Below are 15754 nucleotides of genomic sequence, written 5' to 3'. Positions count from 1 at the left end.
TCAGACCTTGTATCCATTTACTGAATTGTGTTTTTCCTCTTTTATAGTAATTATACATAATATACACATTATAGATGCAGACACTTCATTCTTCTATTGCACGGATGCTTTTTGTTGTGGACATATGATCATCCATAGGGGTAATGTAGACATACTTGCACATGTCCATTTGGGGCTGGGGGTCTCCGCTGTGCATTAGACCCTATGATGTGTAGAAGAAGCCGGTTACTGGTGATTTATTATGTCATGAAGAAGAACTGAACACAAATACCAGGTAGAAACGCAGAGATGTTTTGCTCCTATCTGTTTTTTAATGTTTCTATGATTTTAATTTGTTCAATAAAAGTTTTTGGTTTTATTCACACTGGAAAACAAGTGCTTGATTATCAGTAACTTTCTTTGTCCCGTCCATTCCTTCCCAACTGTGATTTTTCATCCAAGCATTGAGAGATGAGCTGAAAGCAGACAATGTTTTCTATAGAGGAATGGCAGACATGGGTGTTGTCCACATAGAAAGCCTCTCCTAAATCCCATGCACAAAAAAGCCGCCCTACAATCTGCCAGGACACATGCGGAAACATATGAAGACTCCTGGGACTTTATACTCTGGAGTGATGAGACCAAGATAAATGGTGGACAAATGAGGAATACAATGAGAAATGGTGTCTACAGAGAAACCTGGTGGTGGCCGTGTCCTTATGTGCGGCTGCATGAGGAGCTACATTTCATTGATGGTATCTTGAATTCACAGATGTTCTGCTCTGTAGTGAAAGAAAAGATGCTGCCATCACTCTGTTCCCTTGGTAGGCCACTGTTGCATTTCTGAAGAACAGGGTGACAGTGATTCTGTGGCTAAGTGTCTCCTGATCTGAACCCAACCAAACACCTATGGGGAATTCTGAAGAGACAAGTTGTCATCGCTCCATCCAGCATCCAGGCTCTAAGAGCTCGTTATCGAAAGAGAGATAAAAGATAGATATAGTATTGTCACTAACTTGTTCATTCCAGGCCTAGAAAACTTGGTGCCGTCCTTTAAAATTATCGAGGCCATACAAAATAATAGATGTAGTAGCTTTTGATGTGGGGTGTACTCATTTTTGCATCAACTAATTTTGAGTAAAACTGAAGATTTTGTAATGAGAGTTATATTATTACCCTTACTTTCATGTTTTGATTACAAAAAAAATGTTCTATGAAACTTAGTGTTGGCAAAATTGTAGAAATTGATCTTGTGTTCAGTGAGCTATTAAATAAAATCTTACTCATTAAAGGGGGTGTACTCATTTATGCTGAACAATGTTTATTAAACTTTATAAAACACTGTGAGCATAATTATACTTTCTTTCCCATATGACTTCTCTCATGTTTTACAAGGTGTGATTTATGTATAAAAGATTTCCCACATTCTGAACATGAATACGGCTTCTCTCCTGTGTGAATTTTCTGATGTGTAATAAGATTCCCTTTAGTTGTAAAGCATTTCCCACATTCTGAACAAGAAAATGGCTTTTCTCCTGTGTGAATTCTCTTATGAACAGAAAGACTTGATTTATTCATAAAAGATTTCCCGCATTCTGAACATGAATACGGCTTCTCTCCTGTGTGAATTTTCTGATGTTCAATAAGATTCCCTTTATTTGTAAAGCATTTCCCACATTCTGAACAGGAATACGGCTTTTCTCCTGTGTGAATTCTCTGATGTGTAACAAGATGTGATTTATCTGGAAAGCACCTTCCACATACTAAACATGAAAAAGGTTTTTCTCTTGTGTGAATTCTTTGATGTATAACAAGCTCTGATTTACTTCTACAACATTTCCCACATTCCGAACATGAAAATGGCTTCTCTCCTGTATGAATTCTCTGATGTCTACTAAGAATCCATTTTTCTGTGAAGGACTTCCCACATTCTGAACATGAATATGGTTTCTCTCCTGTATGAATTCTCTGATGTGTAATAAGATTCCCTTTATCTGTGAAGGACTTCCCACATCCTGAACATGAATATGGCTTCTCTCCTGTATGAATTCTCTGATGTGTAACAAGCTCTGATTTACTTCTACAACATTTCCCACATTCCGAACATGAAAATGGCTTCTCTCCTGTATGAATTCTCTCATGTATAACAAATTGTGATTTATATGTAAAGCATTTCCCACATTCTGAACAGGAGTATGGCTTTTTACCTTTGTGTTTTCTGTGTGTTAAAAAATCTGAGCTTTTTGTAAATTTCTTGTCACACTGAAATCTTTTATCCACTTTGCCCCCTGGACTTTTGGTAACAATGTGAGATTGCTCAGGAGATGATTCCTCATGATTAGGAGGATTATAAGAAAGTGAAGTGCTGTGAAGTCCAGGAGGTGCAGGAAGGGTGATGAGGTTTTCTCCATTAGAGTGCTTCATGAGATCTTCTTTTTTACAATTTAGTGATGAACCGTTATTCTCACAAGGATTTCCTATCAGGATGAAAGATAAATTAGATGTGAGTTTTTTCTTCAACACAAAAGAGATTTCTGAATGTATTTTCTGGAGCTCACAATGAAGACCCTCGTCAGTGAAAGTACCGGTAATAAGGAGGACAACTACATGCCATAACATTAACAGAATGACGGGTAAAGTGAATGACACTTATAAACTGGTGACATTGGCACAAGTCAGGGGTGGCAGAGATTAGACAGCAAATAGTTCTTTAAGTGGTAATTACTGATGGCAGGTTCCCTTAATGTACCTCCAGTGCCATTTCACTCTCAAGCTTCGTATCTTGCCCTTAGTATAGAAAAGTGTCCACGCAATTAAAGAAGTTGTCCACTACTATTAAAAATGCCCCCAATGTAATTAACCCGTTGAGAGAAGATTTATTTTAATTACCTAGCTTTGTCTTTATTGGCAGTGATCGGCGCTATCGCTGGCCACTCACAGGCATCACACGACCCCCGGCTGCAGCCGGCTCTTGCTTCCGCTGATGTCACGTCAAGTGAGGCGTGACTCGGTGATGCGATCCCCGCGGTGGACGCCGGGCTGTGGGAGGGGTTTCCCCGCGCGTCACACCCAGCATCCACCGCGCACTTTCCCAATGAATGCAAGGTAATTGTGATTCACAAAATGTTATACAATTGAACGGTGAAGAAAAAAAAATTACATTTTTACCACTATAATGTTATTTTAGCCCCAGATTTTACATTTTCACAAGGGAAAATGGGTAAAAATGACGTCATAATTTTATACAATTTCTGCTGAACGGGGCAATACCCCATATGTGGCTGTACTGTACTGCTTAGCCACATGGCGAGACTGGGGAGGGACGGAGCGCTATTTGACTCTTGGAGAACAAACTTTAGTAGAACAGTTTGCAGACTCCATATACAGAGCCCCGAAGTGGCAAAAGAGCAGAATCCCCCCTCAAGTGACACCAGTTTGGAAATTACACCCCTATGGAAATGTATCTACAGGTGTAGTGATGAATTTGACTCCATGGGTGCTTTCCAGAAACGAGCAGTAATGGATGTTGCAAAGTGAAAATGCAAATATTTCATTATAGTGGCCAGTACATTGTAGTGTCCGGTACATTGTAGTGCCCTTACGTTGTAGCGCCCAGTACATGATTCCCAGCTAGTGCTTTCTGGAGAAATAAATTGTCTCTCCTCGCTACAGTAATGCCAAACATGTGGATGCTAACTGCACACGGTGGGGCTCAGGAGGAGGGGGCATTTGGATTTGGGAGCGCAGATGTCACTGGATTTCTTTAAGTGGGAGCCACGTCACTTTTCCAGAGCCTTTGTGCTACCAGTAATATGGACACCCCCTATATTACTGTTTACAGATGATGAACCTGAGTGGGGACTTTTTTTTTGTGGGTTGAGTAGAAGCTCGTGGTGGCATTTTGGGGTACAGAACATTTTGGATCATATTTATCCTGTGCTGTACGCTGAACACTTACAGTGGGTACGGGAAGTATTCAGACCCCTTAAAATTTTCCACTCTTTGTTTCATTGCAGCCATTTGGTAAATTCTAAAAAGTTCATTTATTTTTCTCATTAAAGTCCACTCTGCACCCCATCTTGACTGAAAAAAAGCAGAAATGCAGACAAATTTGCAAATGTATTAAAAAAGAAAAACTGAAATATCACATGCTCATAAGTATTCAGACCCTTTGCTCAGACACTCATATTTAAGTCACATGCTGTCCATTTCCTTGTGATCCTCCTTGAGATGGTTCTACTCCTTCATTGGAGTCCAGCTGTGTTTAATTAAACTGATAGGACTTGATTTGGAAAGACACACACCTGTCTATATAAGACGTCACCGCTCACAGTGCATGTCAGACCAAATGAGAATCATCAGCTCAAAGGAACTGCCCAAGGAGCTCAGAGACAGAATTGTGGCAAGGCACAGATGTGGCCAAGGTTACAAAAGTATTTCTGAATTACTCAAGGTTCCTAAGAGCACAGTGGCCTCCATAATCCTTAAATGGAAGAAGTTTGGGACCACCAGAAGTCTTCCTAGACCTGGCCGTCCAGCCAAACTGAGCAATCGTGGGAGAAGAGCCGTGGTAGGAGAGGTAAAGAAAACCCCCAAGATCACTGTGGCTGAGCTCCAGAGATGCAGTAGGGAGATGGGAGAAAGTTCCACAAAGTCAACGATCACTGCAGCCCTCCACCAGTCGGGCCTTTATGGCAGAGTGGCCAGATGGAAGCCTCTCCTCAGTGCAAGACATATGAAAGCCCGCATAGAGTTTGCTCAAAACACATGAAGGACTCAGACTATGAAAAATAAGATTCTCTGGTCTGATGAGATGAAGATAGAACTTTTTGGTGATAATTCTAAGCGGTATGTGTGGAGAAAACCTGGCACTGCTCATGACCTGCCCAATACAATCCCTACAGTGAAACATGGTGGAGGCAGCATCATGCTATGGGGGTATTTTTCAGCTGCAGGGACAGGATGACTGGTTGCAATTGAAGGAAACATGAATGCAGCCAAGTACAGAGATATCCTGGATGAAAACCTCTTCCAGAGTGTTCTGGACCTCAGACTTGGCCGAAGGTTCACCTTCCAACAAGACAATAACCCTAAGCACACAGCTAAAATGACAAAGGAGTGGCTTCAGAACAATTCTGTGACCATTCTTGACTGGCCCAACCAGAGCCCTGACGTAAACCCAATTGAGCATCTCTGGAGAGACCTGAAAATGTCTGTCCACCAACTTTCACCATCCAACCTGATGGAACTGGAGAGGATCTGTAAGGAAGAATGGCAGAGGATCCCTAAATCCAGGTGTGAAAAACTTGTTACATCATTCCCAAGAAGACTCATGGCTGTACTAGCTCAAAAGGGGCTTCTACTCAATACTGAGCAAAGGGTCTGAATACTTATAACCATGTGATATTTCAGTTTTTCTTTTTTAATACATTTGCAAAAATGTCTACATTTCTGTTTTTTTTCAGTCAAGATGGGGTGCAGAGTGTACTATAATGAGAAAAAAATGAACTTTTTAGAACTTACCGAATAGCTGCAATAAAACAAAGAGTGAAATATTTAAAGGTGTAGGAATACTTTCCGCACCCACTGTACATCGGGGTTTCCATCTAAATCTACAAAATACATGATTCAGATGACACCCCCGAGGGATCCATTCAGAATAATGAGGCAGCAGAGTTACACCGGACTCCGTCTAGCCTCTGGTCGACTGCGCTTTTATGCACGCTTAAAAAGATGGACATCACTGGATCATAGGCCAGACGGCGTCCACAGCGCCTCATTATACGGAATCTTCCCCCGGGGTTCTGTCCGAATCGCAAGCTCAGTCATTTATATGGCAGCATGAGACTTGTGTAAGAATAATATGAAAGTAAAAGATGGAAGTAATATTAAAAAACACAATTAGGAAAATTAAAAATGTGCTTATTAAATCATTAAGAAGAGGTGTGAATGCGGCCCAGTTATTCATCGGTGTGCAACCGGACTCTGTACAGGAGCAGCCGCGCCATCACCGGACGCTTCTGCTGTGATGTGGACGGCGGATAAAGCTTCACTGCACCGGAGACTTCATACAATATCACACAACGGTCATCGTCACACGCCGCTAATCATAGTCACATGCCAATCATCATCGTCATACGCCAGTCATCATCATCACACGCCGCTAATCATAGTCACATGCCAATCATCATCATCATACGCCAGTCATCATCATCACACGCCGCTAATCATAGTCACATGCCAATCATCATCATCATACGCCAGTCATCATCATCATCACATGCCAATCATCATCATCATACGCCAGTCATCATCATCACACGCCGCTAATCATAGTCACATGCCGGTCATCATAGTCACATGCCAATCATCATCATCATCATCACATGCCGGTCATCATCATCATCACACGCCGCTAATCATAGTCACATGCCAATCATCATACGCCGCTAATCATAGTCACATGCCAATCATCATCCTCATACGCCAGTCATCATCATCATCACATGCCGGTCATCATCATCACACGCCGCTAATCATAGTCACATGCCAATCATCATCATCACACGCCGCTAATCATAGTCACATGCCAATCATCATCGTCATACGCCAGTCATCATCATCACACGCCGGTCATTATTACACACCTGTGGAAACATCTACAGGAATCTCCTTCCCGTCACTCACACACGGCTGATCCCCACTCGTCGCTTCTTCTTCTGTCTCGTCCTTCACTTTATTCTTAGTTGGATCTTCCTCCTGATATATCAGATGTAACAATCAGCGCAATACAAGAAACCACCAAAATCTGTGACCTCTATGACCTCGATCAGAAATGTCCCCCCATATACAGATCCAGTACAGGGCTCAGCACCGTCTACCTGATGACTCTCCGGGATGTTGTGATTCTCCTCTGGACAGTCCTGGGGATACAGAGGACGGGGACATCTCTCTGGTGGATTTCTTTCCATGAGTCCATCTGTAGGAAACACACAGTGACAGAATACAGTGACATGTAAAAGTTTGGGCACCAATGGTTAAAATTACTGTTATTGTGAACAGTTAAGTTGAAGATTAAATAATCTCTAAACGGCCTAAAGTTAAAGATGACATTTCCTTTGTATTTTAGGCAAAACAATAAATAATAAATTATATATATTTTCATCTTTTACATTTAACATGGTGTTATGTTTGCATCAAGAATTTGCTGAAATTTCATGGAATCCATTCTTCCCTCTACCCATTCCCTGTGCCATTGGCTGCAACACAACCCCAAAGCATGATTGATCCACCACCATGCTTAATGGTTGGCGAGATGTTCTTTTCCTAAAATTCTGTGCCCTTTTTTCTCCACACAACTTTGATCATTGCTCTATTTTAACCTCATCGGTCCACAAGACTTGTTTCCAAAATGCATCAGACCTTCTTAGATGTACTTTTGCATACTTCTGACGCTGAATTTCATGGTGCGGTCGCAGGAGAGGTTTTCTTCTGATGACTCTTCCATGAAGGCCATATTTGTGCAGGTGTCTCTGAAGAGTATAATAATGTACCACAACTCCAGAGTCTGCTAAATCTTTCTGAAGGTCTTTTGCAGTCAGGAGGGGGTTCTGATTTGCCTCTATAGCAATCCTACTGAAAATTTGCTTGGTCTTCCAGACCTTATCTTGACCTCCACTGTTTCTGTTAACTGACATTTCTTTATTACATTTTGAACCGAGGAAAGGGCAACTTGAAAACGCTTCGCTCATAGCCTTCTCCTGCTTTGTGGGCCTCCACCATTTTCAGAGTGCTAGACAGCGGATTAGAAGAAGCCATGGCTGCTGTTTTTTTGGCACATTGTTAGAGTAGGCTGGGTTTTTATAAAGCTGGCCTTTCCTAATGATGATAGTGAAAGAACCCTTACCCTAACAGGCTAAGTAAGGTCTGAATCATTGGTCAAAGTTATCTGAGCACACAAATGTCCAAGGGTAATACAAAGGAAATGTATCATCTTTAACTTTAGGTCTTTTAGAGATCATTTCATCTTCAACTTGCTTAACTGGTCACAATAACAGTAATTTTGACCAGGGGTGCCCAAACTTTTACATGCCACTGTAGATTGTGTCATGCAATGATGGAAGTAGTAGTAGATGACCACAGAACCGACATGACAGTCTCCCCTCCTCACCCTGCTGATCGGCACATATTGCGGTCGCCTCTTGGGCTCCATGTATAACTTCAACCTTAATATTAATCAGATCTTCATCCTAAAAAGAAAAAATGTAAGATGAGCTCAAATCCCATCACATCATGGTCAGATGCTGTGGGGACTTCAGTGTCATCTACCTGATGATCCTCCGGGATGTTGTGATTCTCCTCTGGACAGTCCTGGGGATACAGAGAACGGGGACATCTCTCTGGTGGATTTCTCCCCCTGGATCCATCTGTGGAGACACACAGACTGAATACATGACCTGCCGTGTATCTGTCTATATATGAGACTCGTCTCTCAGAACCGGTAATTCTATGTTTATGTATCAGTGAATAAATTACATTGTTGTGGTCCTCACCACCGGTACCGAGGTCCCAGCACATTGTGGCCCCAAGTATGAAGTGATAATCAGCGAGACCAAAGCCTAATGCTTTCTGCTCTGCACTCAGAGGATGAGGACCCCGAGGAGAGGGACAGAGAAGACCCTCATCAGTCAATGAAGGAGCCGTACTAAGAAACACAACTTCTCCAAGTTTCGTCTCCACCAGGGATGGAACCACAGAGGAGCTGGAAAAAGCTCCACATTTCTATCCATTGGTTTCTTCTCTCCTAATTCACTGTATAGAGATTGGGGGAAGGACGGTGACCATTTACCAGTGATTGTATTTTGAGAGTTCATGATGTCACCGTGAGGACACGGCCTCCCTCCTGGAAGGATCCTCTGGGATCACTCAGAGGAGAGAACCTGATCTATTAAAAGACGGGTTACCGTGTTTTTCTTCTTCTTTAAATAGAGATAACTCTCAACATCCGCCTCGGTATAAACACTAAAATAAGCAGCAAGTTCTGCATTTGACTCTAAAGGAGGAAAAAGGGGCACATGTACGACTAATGTACGAAGTCACAGAACCCGGAAGGACGGTGTTGTGGGGAGCACCCGGTACACAGCGGTTAGCGCCTATCAATGTGTAGAAAGGACAACTAGAGAGCAGGCACCGGGGTCATGGGCGCTTACTGATGCACACGGGGAGCCAAGGAGAGATTGTCTGGTCAAACTCCACAGAAAAGCTCCATAATACATATTCTTCTGAACAAACATTCCTTTAAGGGAGACTTACAATTATTACCACCAGACCAGGATCTTAGATTGAAGTCCCCATCATTTTTGCTTTGTCTCCCAAAATTAGAACAAATGTTTGTGTGTGTGTGTGTATATATATATAGATAGATAGATAGATAGATAGATAGATAGATAGATAGATACGGTTAGGTCCATATATATTTGGACAGAGACAACATTTTTCTAATTTTGTTTCTAGACATTACCACAATGAATTTTAAACAAAAATTCAGATGCATTTGAAGTTCAGACTTTCAGCTTTCATTTGAGGGGATCCACATTAAAATTGGATGAAGGGTTTAGGAGTTTCAGCTCCTTAACATGTGCCACCCTGTCTTTAAAGGGACCAAAAGTAATTGGACAATTGACTCCAAGGCTATTTCATGGACAGGTGTGGGCAATCCCTTCGTTATGTCATTCTCAATTAAGCAGATAAAAGGCCTGGAGTTGATTTGAGGTGTGGTGCTTGCATTTGGAAGGTTTTGCTGTGAAGTAAACATGCGGTCAAAGGAGCTCTCCATGCAGGTGAAACAAGCCTTCCTTAAGCTGCAAAAACAGAAAAAACCCATCCGAGAAATTGCTACAATATTAGGAGTGACAAAATCTACAGTTTGGTACATCCTGGGAAAGAAAGAAAGCAATGGTGAACTCATCAATGCAAAAAGACCTGGGCGCCCACGGAAGACAACAGTGGTGGATGATCGCATGGTGAAGAGAAACCCCTTCACAACAGCCAACCAAGTGAACAACACTCTCCAGGAGGTAGGCGTATCAATATCCAAATCTACCATAAAGAGAAGACTGCATGAGAGTAACTACAGAGGGTTCACTGCACGGTGCAAGCCACTCATAAGCATCAAGAATAAAAAGGCTAGACTGGACTTTGCTAAAAAACATCTAAAAAAGCCAGCACAGTTCTGGAAGAACATTCTTTGGACAGATGAAACCAAGATCAACCTCTACCAGAATGATGGAAAGAGAAAAGTATGGCGAAGGCGTGCTACAGCTCATGATCCAAAGCATACCACATCATCTGTAAAACACGGCGGAGGCAGTGTGATGGCTTGGGCATGCATGGCTGCAAGTGGCACTGGGTCACTAGTGTTTATTGATGATGTGACACAGGACAGAAGCAGCCGAATGAATTCTGATGTATTCAGAGCCATACTGTGTGCTCAGATCCAGCCAAATGCAGCCAAACTGATTGGTTGTCGTTTCATACTACAGATGGACAATGACCCAAAACATAAAGCCAAAGCAACCAGGAGTTTATTAAAGCAAAGAAGTGGAATATTCTTGAATGGCCAAGTCAGTCACCTGATCTCAACCCAATTGAGCATGCATTTCACTTGTTAAAGACTAAACTTCAGACAGAAAGGCCCACAAACAAACAGCAACTGAAAACCACCGCAGTGAAGGCCTGGCAGAGCATCAAAAAGGAGGAAACACAGCATCTGCTGATGTCCATGAGTTCAAGACTTCAGGCAGTCATTGCCAACAAAGGGTTTTCAACCAATTACTAGAAATGAACATTTTATTTACAATTATTTCATCTGTCCAATTACTTTTTGTCCCTTTAAAAACAGGGTGGCACATGTTAAGGAGCTGAAACTCCTAAACCCTTCATCCAATTTTAATGCGGATACGCTCAAATGAAAGCTGAAAGTCTGAACTTCAACTGCATCTGAAAATTCATTGTGGTAATGTCTAGAACCAAAATTAGAAAAACGTTGTCTCTGTCCAAATACATATGGACCTAACTCTGTGTGTGTGTGTGTGTGTGTGTGTGTGTGTGTGTGTGTGTGTGTGTGTGTGTGTGTGTGTGTGTGTGTGTGTGTGTGTGTGTGTGTGTGTGTGTGTGTAGCCACCTTTTGCTTTGATGACTGCTTTGCGCACTCTTGGCATTCTCTTGATGAGCTTCAAGAGGTAGTCACCGGAAATGGTTTTCACTTCACAGGTGTGCCCTGTCAGGTTTAATAAGTGGGATTTCTCACCTTATAAATGGGGTTGGGACCATCAGTTGTGTTGTGCAGAAGTCTGGTGGATACACAGCTGATAGTCCTACTGAACAGACTGTTAGAATTTGTATTATAGCAAGAAAAAAAGCAGCTGAGTAAAGAAAAACGAGTGGCCATCATTACTTTAAGAAATGAAGGTCAGTCAGTGCGAAAAATTGGGCAAACTTTGAAAGTGTCCCCAAGTTCAGTTGCAAAAATCATCAAGCGCTACAAAGAAACTGGCTCACATGAGGACCGCCCCAGGAAAGGAAGACCAAGAGTCACCTCTGCTTCTGAGGATAAGTTTATCCGAGTCACCAGCCTCAGAAATCACAGGTTAACAGCATCTCAGATTAGAGACCAGGTCAATGCCACACAGAGTTCAGAGGTATGGACAAGCGACAGCAGATTAGATGGAAAATCATCAGTAAATTAACCCCGACTCTGCTGAGTAACGATCAGACTCCGGTACCGAAAGAAATCATAGGAGAGAACGGACAGAAAAGTTGGGACATCTGCAGACAAAATGTGACCGATGCTCTAAGGAAGGTGAAAGTTTCTGAAAGAAGCCGCCGAGGACGAAGACTCAAGACTGATGAAGACGACAGCGGAGAAACCGCGACTCACAGATCAGAAGAGAATAATCAGGGAATGAAAGCTGTGAGAAAATGTAGAGAAAACCAGAGCAAGTCTGGAGAAAAATCATCTATTATAGGACGAGACCGAGAGACGTCATCACATCCACCGGAGCCAACAAGAGTCTCCTCTCACCTGGTAATGTCAGAGGCCGGAGTTCCTCCATCATCACCTCCTGGTACCGATCCTGGTGTCCTTCTAGATACTCCCACTCCTCCATGGAGAGATAGACAGCGACGTCCTGACACCTTATAGGAACCTGACAACGACACCGTCATCACCCAGAATCCTCCAGTGCTGTCCTGTATAATGTCCCAGCAGTCACCTCTCCGGTCATCACCCAGAATCCTCCAGAGCTGTCCTGCATAATGTACCAGCAGTCACCTCCAGTCATCACCCAGAATCCTCCAGTGCTGTCCTGTATAATGTCCCAGTGTCAGCTCTCCGGTCATCACCCAGAATCCTCCAGTGCTGTCCTGTATAATGTCCCAGCAGTCACCTCTCCGGTCATCACCCAGAATCCTCCAGTGCTGTCCTGTATAATGTCCCAGCAGTCACCTCTCCGGTCATCACCCAGAATCCTCCAGTGCTGTCATGTATAATGTCCCAGCAGTCACCTCTCCGGTCATCACCCAGAATCCTCCAGTGCTCTCCTATATAATGTCCCAGCAGTCACCTCTCCGGTCATCACCCAGAATCCTCCAGTGCTGTCCTGTATAATGTCCCAGCAGTCACCTCTCCGGTCATCACCCAGAATCCTCCAGTGCTGTCCTGTATAATGTCCCAGCAGTCACCTCTGCGGTCATCACCCAGAATCCTCCAGTGCTCTCCTATATAATGTCCCAGTAGTCACCTCTCCGGTCATCACCCAGAATCCTCCAGTGCTGTCCTGTATAATGTCCCAGCAGTCACCTCTCTGCTCATCACCCAGAATCCTCCAGTGCTGTCCTGTATTATGTCCCAGCAGTCACCTCTCCGCTCATCACCCAGAATCCTCCAGTGCTGTCCTGTATAATGTCCCAGCAGTCACCTCTCCGCTCAGCAGCTCAATCATCTTGTTGCTGAGCTCTAGGATCTTCTTCTTCTTCCTCTCATGTATTGGGGGGTGCGGGGGAGGCTCTGTGATGGGGCCCGGGCTCCGCCCTCCTGACTCCTGGAGATGGATGATGGGAGTCACACCCTCCCCCGGTGTCTTCCTCACTACTGTGTAATCCTGTGTATGGAGAGAGACACTTAGGGAGAAGAATTCCTTCCCGACTCCAGATCTGACAATCAGTAGAAATCCCGGGATCAATAACCGTCTCCAGTAATCTGGGGCCATAACCTGGAATATTATTACACTCAGGACAGACATCCAGGCCCCTCTACAGCTCTTATAGGGAATCCCCATGACAACTCCTCCTGGCAGAGAGCTGCACACAATCACTGCTCTTACAGTAAAGAATCCTTCTCTTCCTCTTCTGGATTTCCTCTTCCCGATGTCGGACTTGTTACATAACACAATAAAGCTGATAGAAATGTAGAGGAGTTACCTCTCCGCTCAGCAGGGAGATGATCTCCAGGGTGAAGTGTAATAATCTTCTGGTGGTCTCGTCCTCGTCCATCATCGGGGTCATTCAGGAGAAGGAGGGATGAATACTGGATCAGCTGGAGGGATCTCGTCCTGCCGGCGTCTTCATGATAAAGGAGAAGATGGAGATCACAGGGGACAATATAACGACAATCACTGAATTCTGCCCCAAATATCCGACATTTATCAGGAAGAAACTGGAGGAAAAGCCACAAACTCCACTGAGGCCTCCTCCGCCGATCTGATCGCTCATTATCAGCCTCGTAGGAGGATGGTCACTGTGGTAACTACAGAGCCAGCAGAGGACAATCACCGTGGTAAGTACAGCGCCAGCGGGGGATGGTCACCGTGGTAACTACAGCGCAAGCGGAGGACAGTCACCGTGGTAACTACACCTCCAGCGGAGGACAGTCACCGTGGTAACTACAGCGCCAGCGGGGGACGGTCACCGTGGTAACTACAGCGCCAGCAGGGGACGGTCACCGTGGTAACTACAGCGCCAGCGGGGGACGGTCACCATGGTAACTACAGCGCCAGCGGGGGACGGTCACCGTGGTAACTACAGCGCCAGCGGGGGACGGTCACCGTGGTAACTACAGCGCCAGCGGGGGACGGTCACAGTGGTAACTACACCTCCAGCGGGGGACAGTCAGCGTGGTAACTACACCGCCGGCGGAGGACGGTCACCGTGGTAACTACACCTCCAGCAGGGGACAGTCAGCGTGGTAACTACACCGCCGGCGGAGGACGGTCACCGTGGTAACTACACCTCCAGCAGGGGACGGTCACCGTGGTAACTACAGCGCCAGCGGGGGACGGTCACCGTGGTAACTACAGCGCCAGCGGGGGACGGTCACCATGGTAACTACAGCGCCAGCGGGGGACGGTCACCGTGGTAACTACAGCGCCAGCGGGGGACGGTCACCGTGGTAACTACAGCGCCAGCGGGGGACGGTCACAGTGGTAACTACACCTCCAGCGGGGGACAGTCAGCGTGGTAACTACACCGCCAGCGGAGGACGGTCACCGTGGTAACTACACCTCCAGCAGGGGACAGTCAGCGTGGTAACTACACCGCCGGCGGAGGACGGTCACCGTGGTAACTACACCTCCAGCAGGGGACGGTCACCGTGGTAACTACAGCGCCAGCGGGGGACGGTCACCGTGGTAACTACAGCGCCAGCGGGGGACGGTCACCGTGGTAACTACAGCGCCAGCGGGGGACGGTCACCGTGGTAACTACAGCGCCAGCGGGGGACGGTCACCGTGGTAACTACAGCGCCAGCGGGGGACGGTCACCGTGGTAACTACAGCGCCAGCGGGGGACGGTCACCGTGGTAACTCCACCTCCAGCGGGGGACGGTCACCGTGGTAACTACAGCGCCAGCAGGGGACGGTCACGGGGGAGACTCCACGCAAGTAACAGGACCCCCTCCTCACCCACGCAGTCTCGCACCTACAGAATCCCCCCGCTCCCTGTGCAGCCCCCATACAGGAACATCCACTTATCTCCGCCCCCAAATCACCTCAGCTCCTCGGTGTAATCACCACAGCCTCAACAGCAGAAAGCAATGGAGAGCGAGGCCCCGCCCCTTCTGGTGACATCATCAAGTCACATGGGTATGACGTCAGGTCCTTTAGCCCACATGGATTTAGTCTACCTTTCCCGAGCTCCGCCCCCTGATCACATGACAGTGACGTCACCACAGGTCCTCCGCTCTCAGTGCAGCAGCCTCTTCCTGTGTTGTTGTGATGCTCTGTTCTTTCTCCCCCTCCCTCCGTCGTCTCTCTCTCTCTCCCCCTCCGTCGTCTCTCTCTCTCCCCCTCCGTCCTCTCTCTCCACCCCTCCGTCGTCTCTCTCTCTCCACCCCTCCGTCGTCTCTCTCTCTCCACTCCTCCGTCGTCTCTCTCTCTCTCCCCCCTACGTCGTCTCTCTCTCTCTCCCCCCTCCGTCGTCTCTCTCTCTCTCTCCCCCTACGTCGTCTCTCTCTCCCCCTCCGTCGTCTCTCTCTCTCTCCACCCTCCGTCGTCTCTCTCCCCCCCTCCGTCGTCTCTCTCTCTCTCTCCCCCTCCGTCGTCTCTCTCTACCCCTCCGTCGTCTCTCTCTCTCCCCCCCTCCGTCGTCTCTCTCTCTCTCCCCCCTACGTCGTCTCTCTCCCCCCTACGTCGTCTCTCTCTCTCCCCCCTACGTCGTCTCTCTCTCTCCCCCCTACGTCGTCTCTCTCTCTCCCCCCTACGTCGTCTCTCTCCCCCCTACG

General features: G+C 45.9%; 1 protein-coding gene across 1 annotated transcript in view; it reads right to left on the bottom strand.

Moving 5' to 3' along the window:
• LOC141240616 (uncharacterized) overlaps positions 1-15150 on the bottom strand; it is a 50957-nt gene extending 35807 nt beyond the window's left edge. The window contains exons 1-9 of the mRNA XM_073668682.1: positions 15023-15150; positions 13459-13599; positions 12957-13139; positions 12062-12185; positions 8308-8405; positions 8150-8228; positions 6861-6958; positions 6627-6738; positions 1339-2456 (exon numbers count right to left, since the gene is read on the bottom strand). Of these exons, the coding sequence (XP_073524783.1) occupies positions 1339-2456; positions 6627-6738; positions 6861-6958; positions 8150-8228; positions 8308-8405; positions 12062-12185; positions 12957-13139; positions 13459-13542 (1896 nt within the window). The 5' untranslated portion in view covers positions 13543-13599; positions 15023-15150. The remainder of the gene's footprint in view (positions 1-1338; positions 2457-6626; positions 6739-6860; positions 6959-8149; positions 8229-8307; positions 8406-12061; positions 12186-12956; positions 13140-13458; positions 13600-15022) is intronic.
• Positions 15151-15754: the final 604 nt, after the last annotated feature.

Source organism: Phyllobates terribilis, unplaced genomic scaffold, assembly GCF_046119375.1.
Source record: "Phyllobates terribilis strain yellow unplaced genomic scaffold, ASM4611937v1 Scaffold_924__1_contigs__length_538081, whole genome shotgun sequence".
NCBI classification, from domain to species: Eukaryota; Metazoa; Chordata; class Amphibia; order Anura; family Dendrobatidae; genus Phyllobates; species Phyllobates terribilis.
Note: the sequence above shows the minus strand (reverse complement) of the source record. Positions and strands in the feature narration are given on the sequence as shown.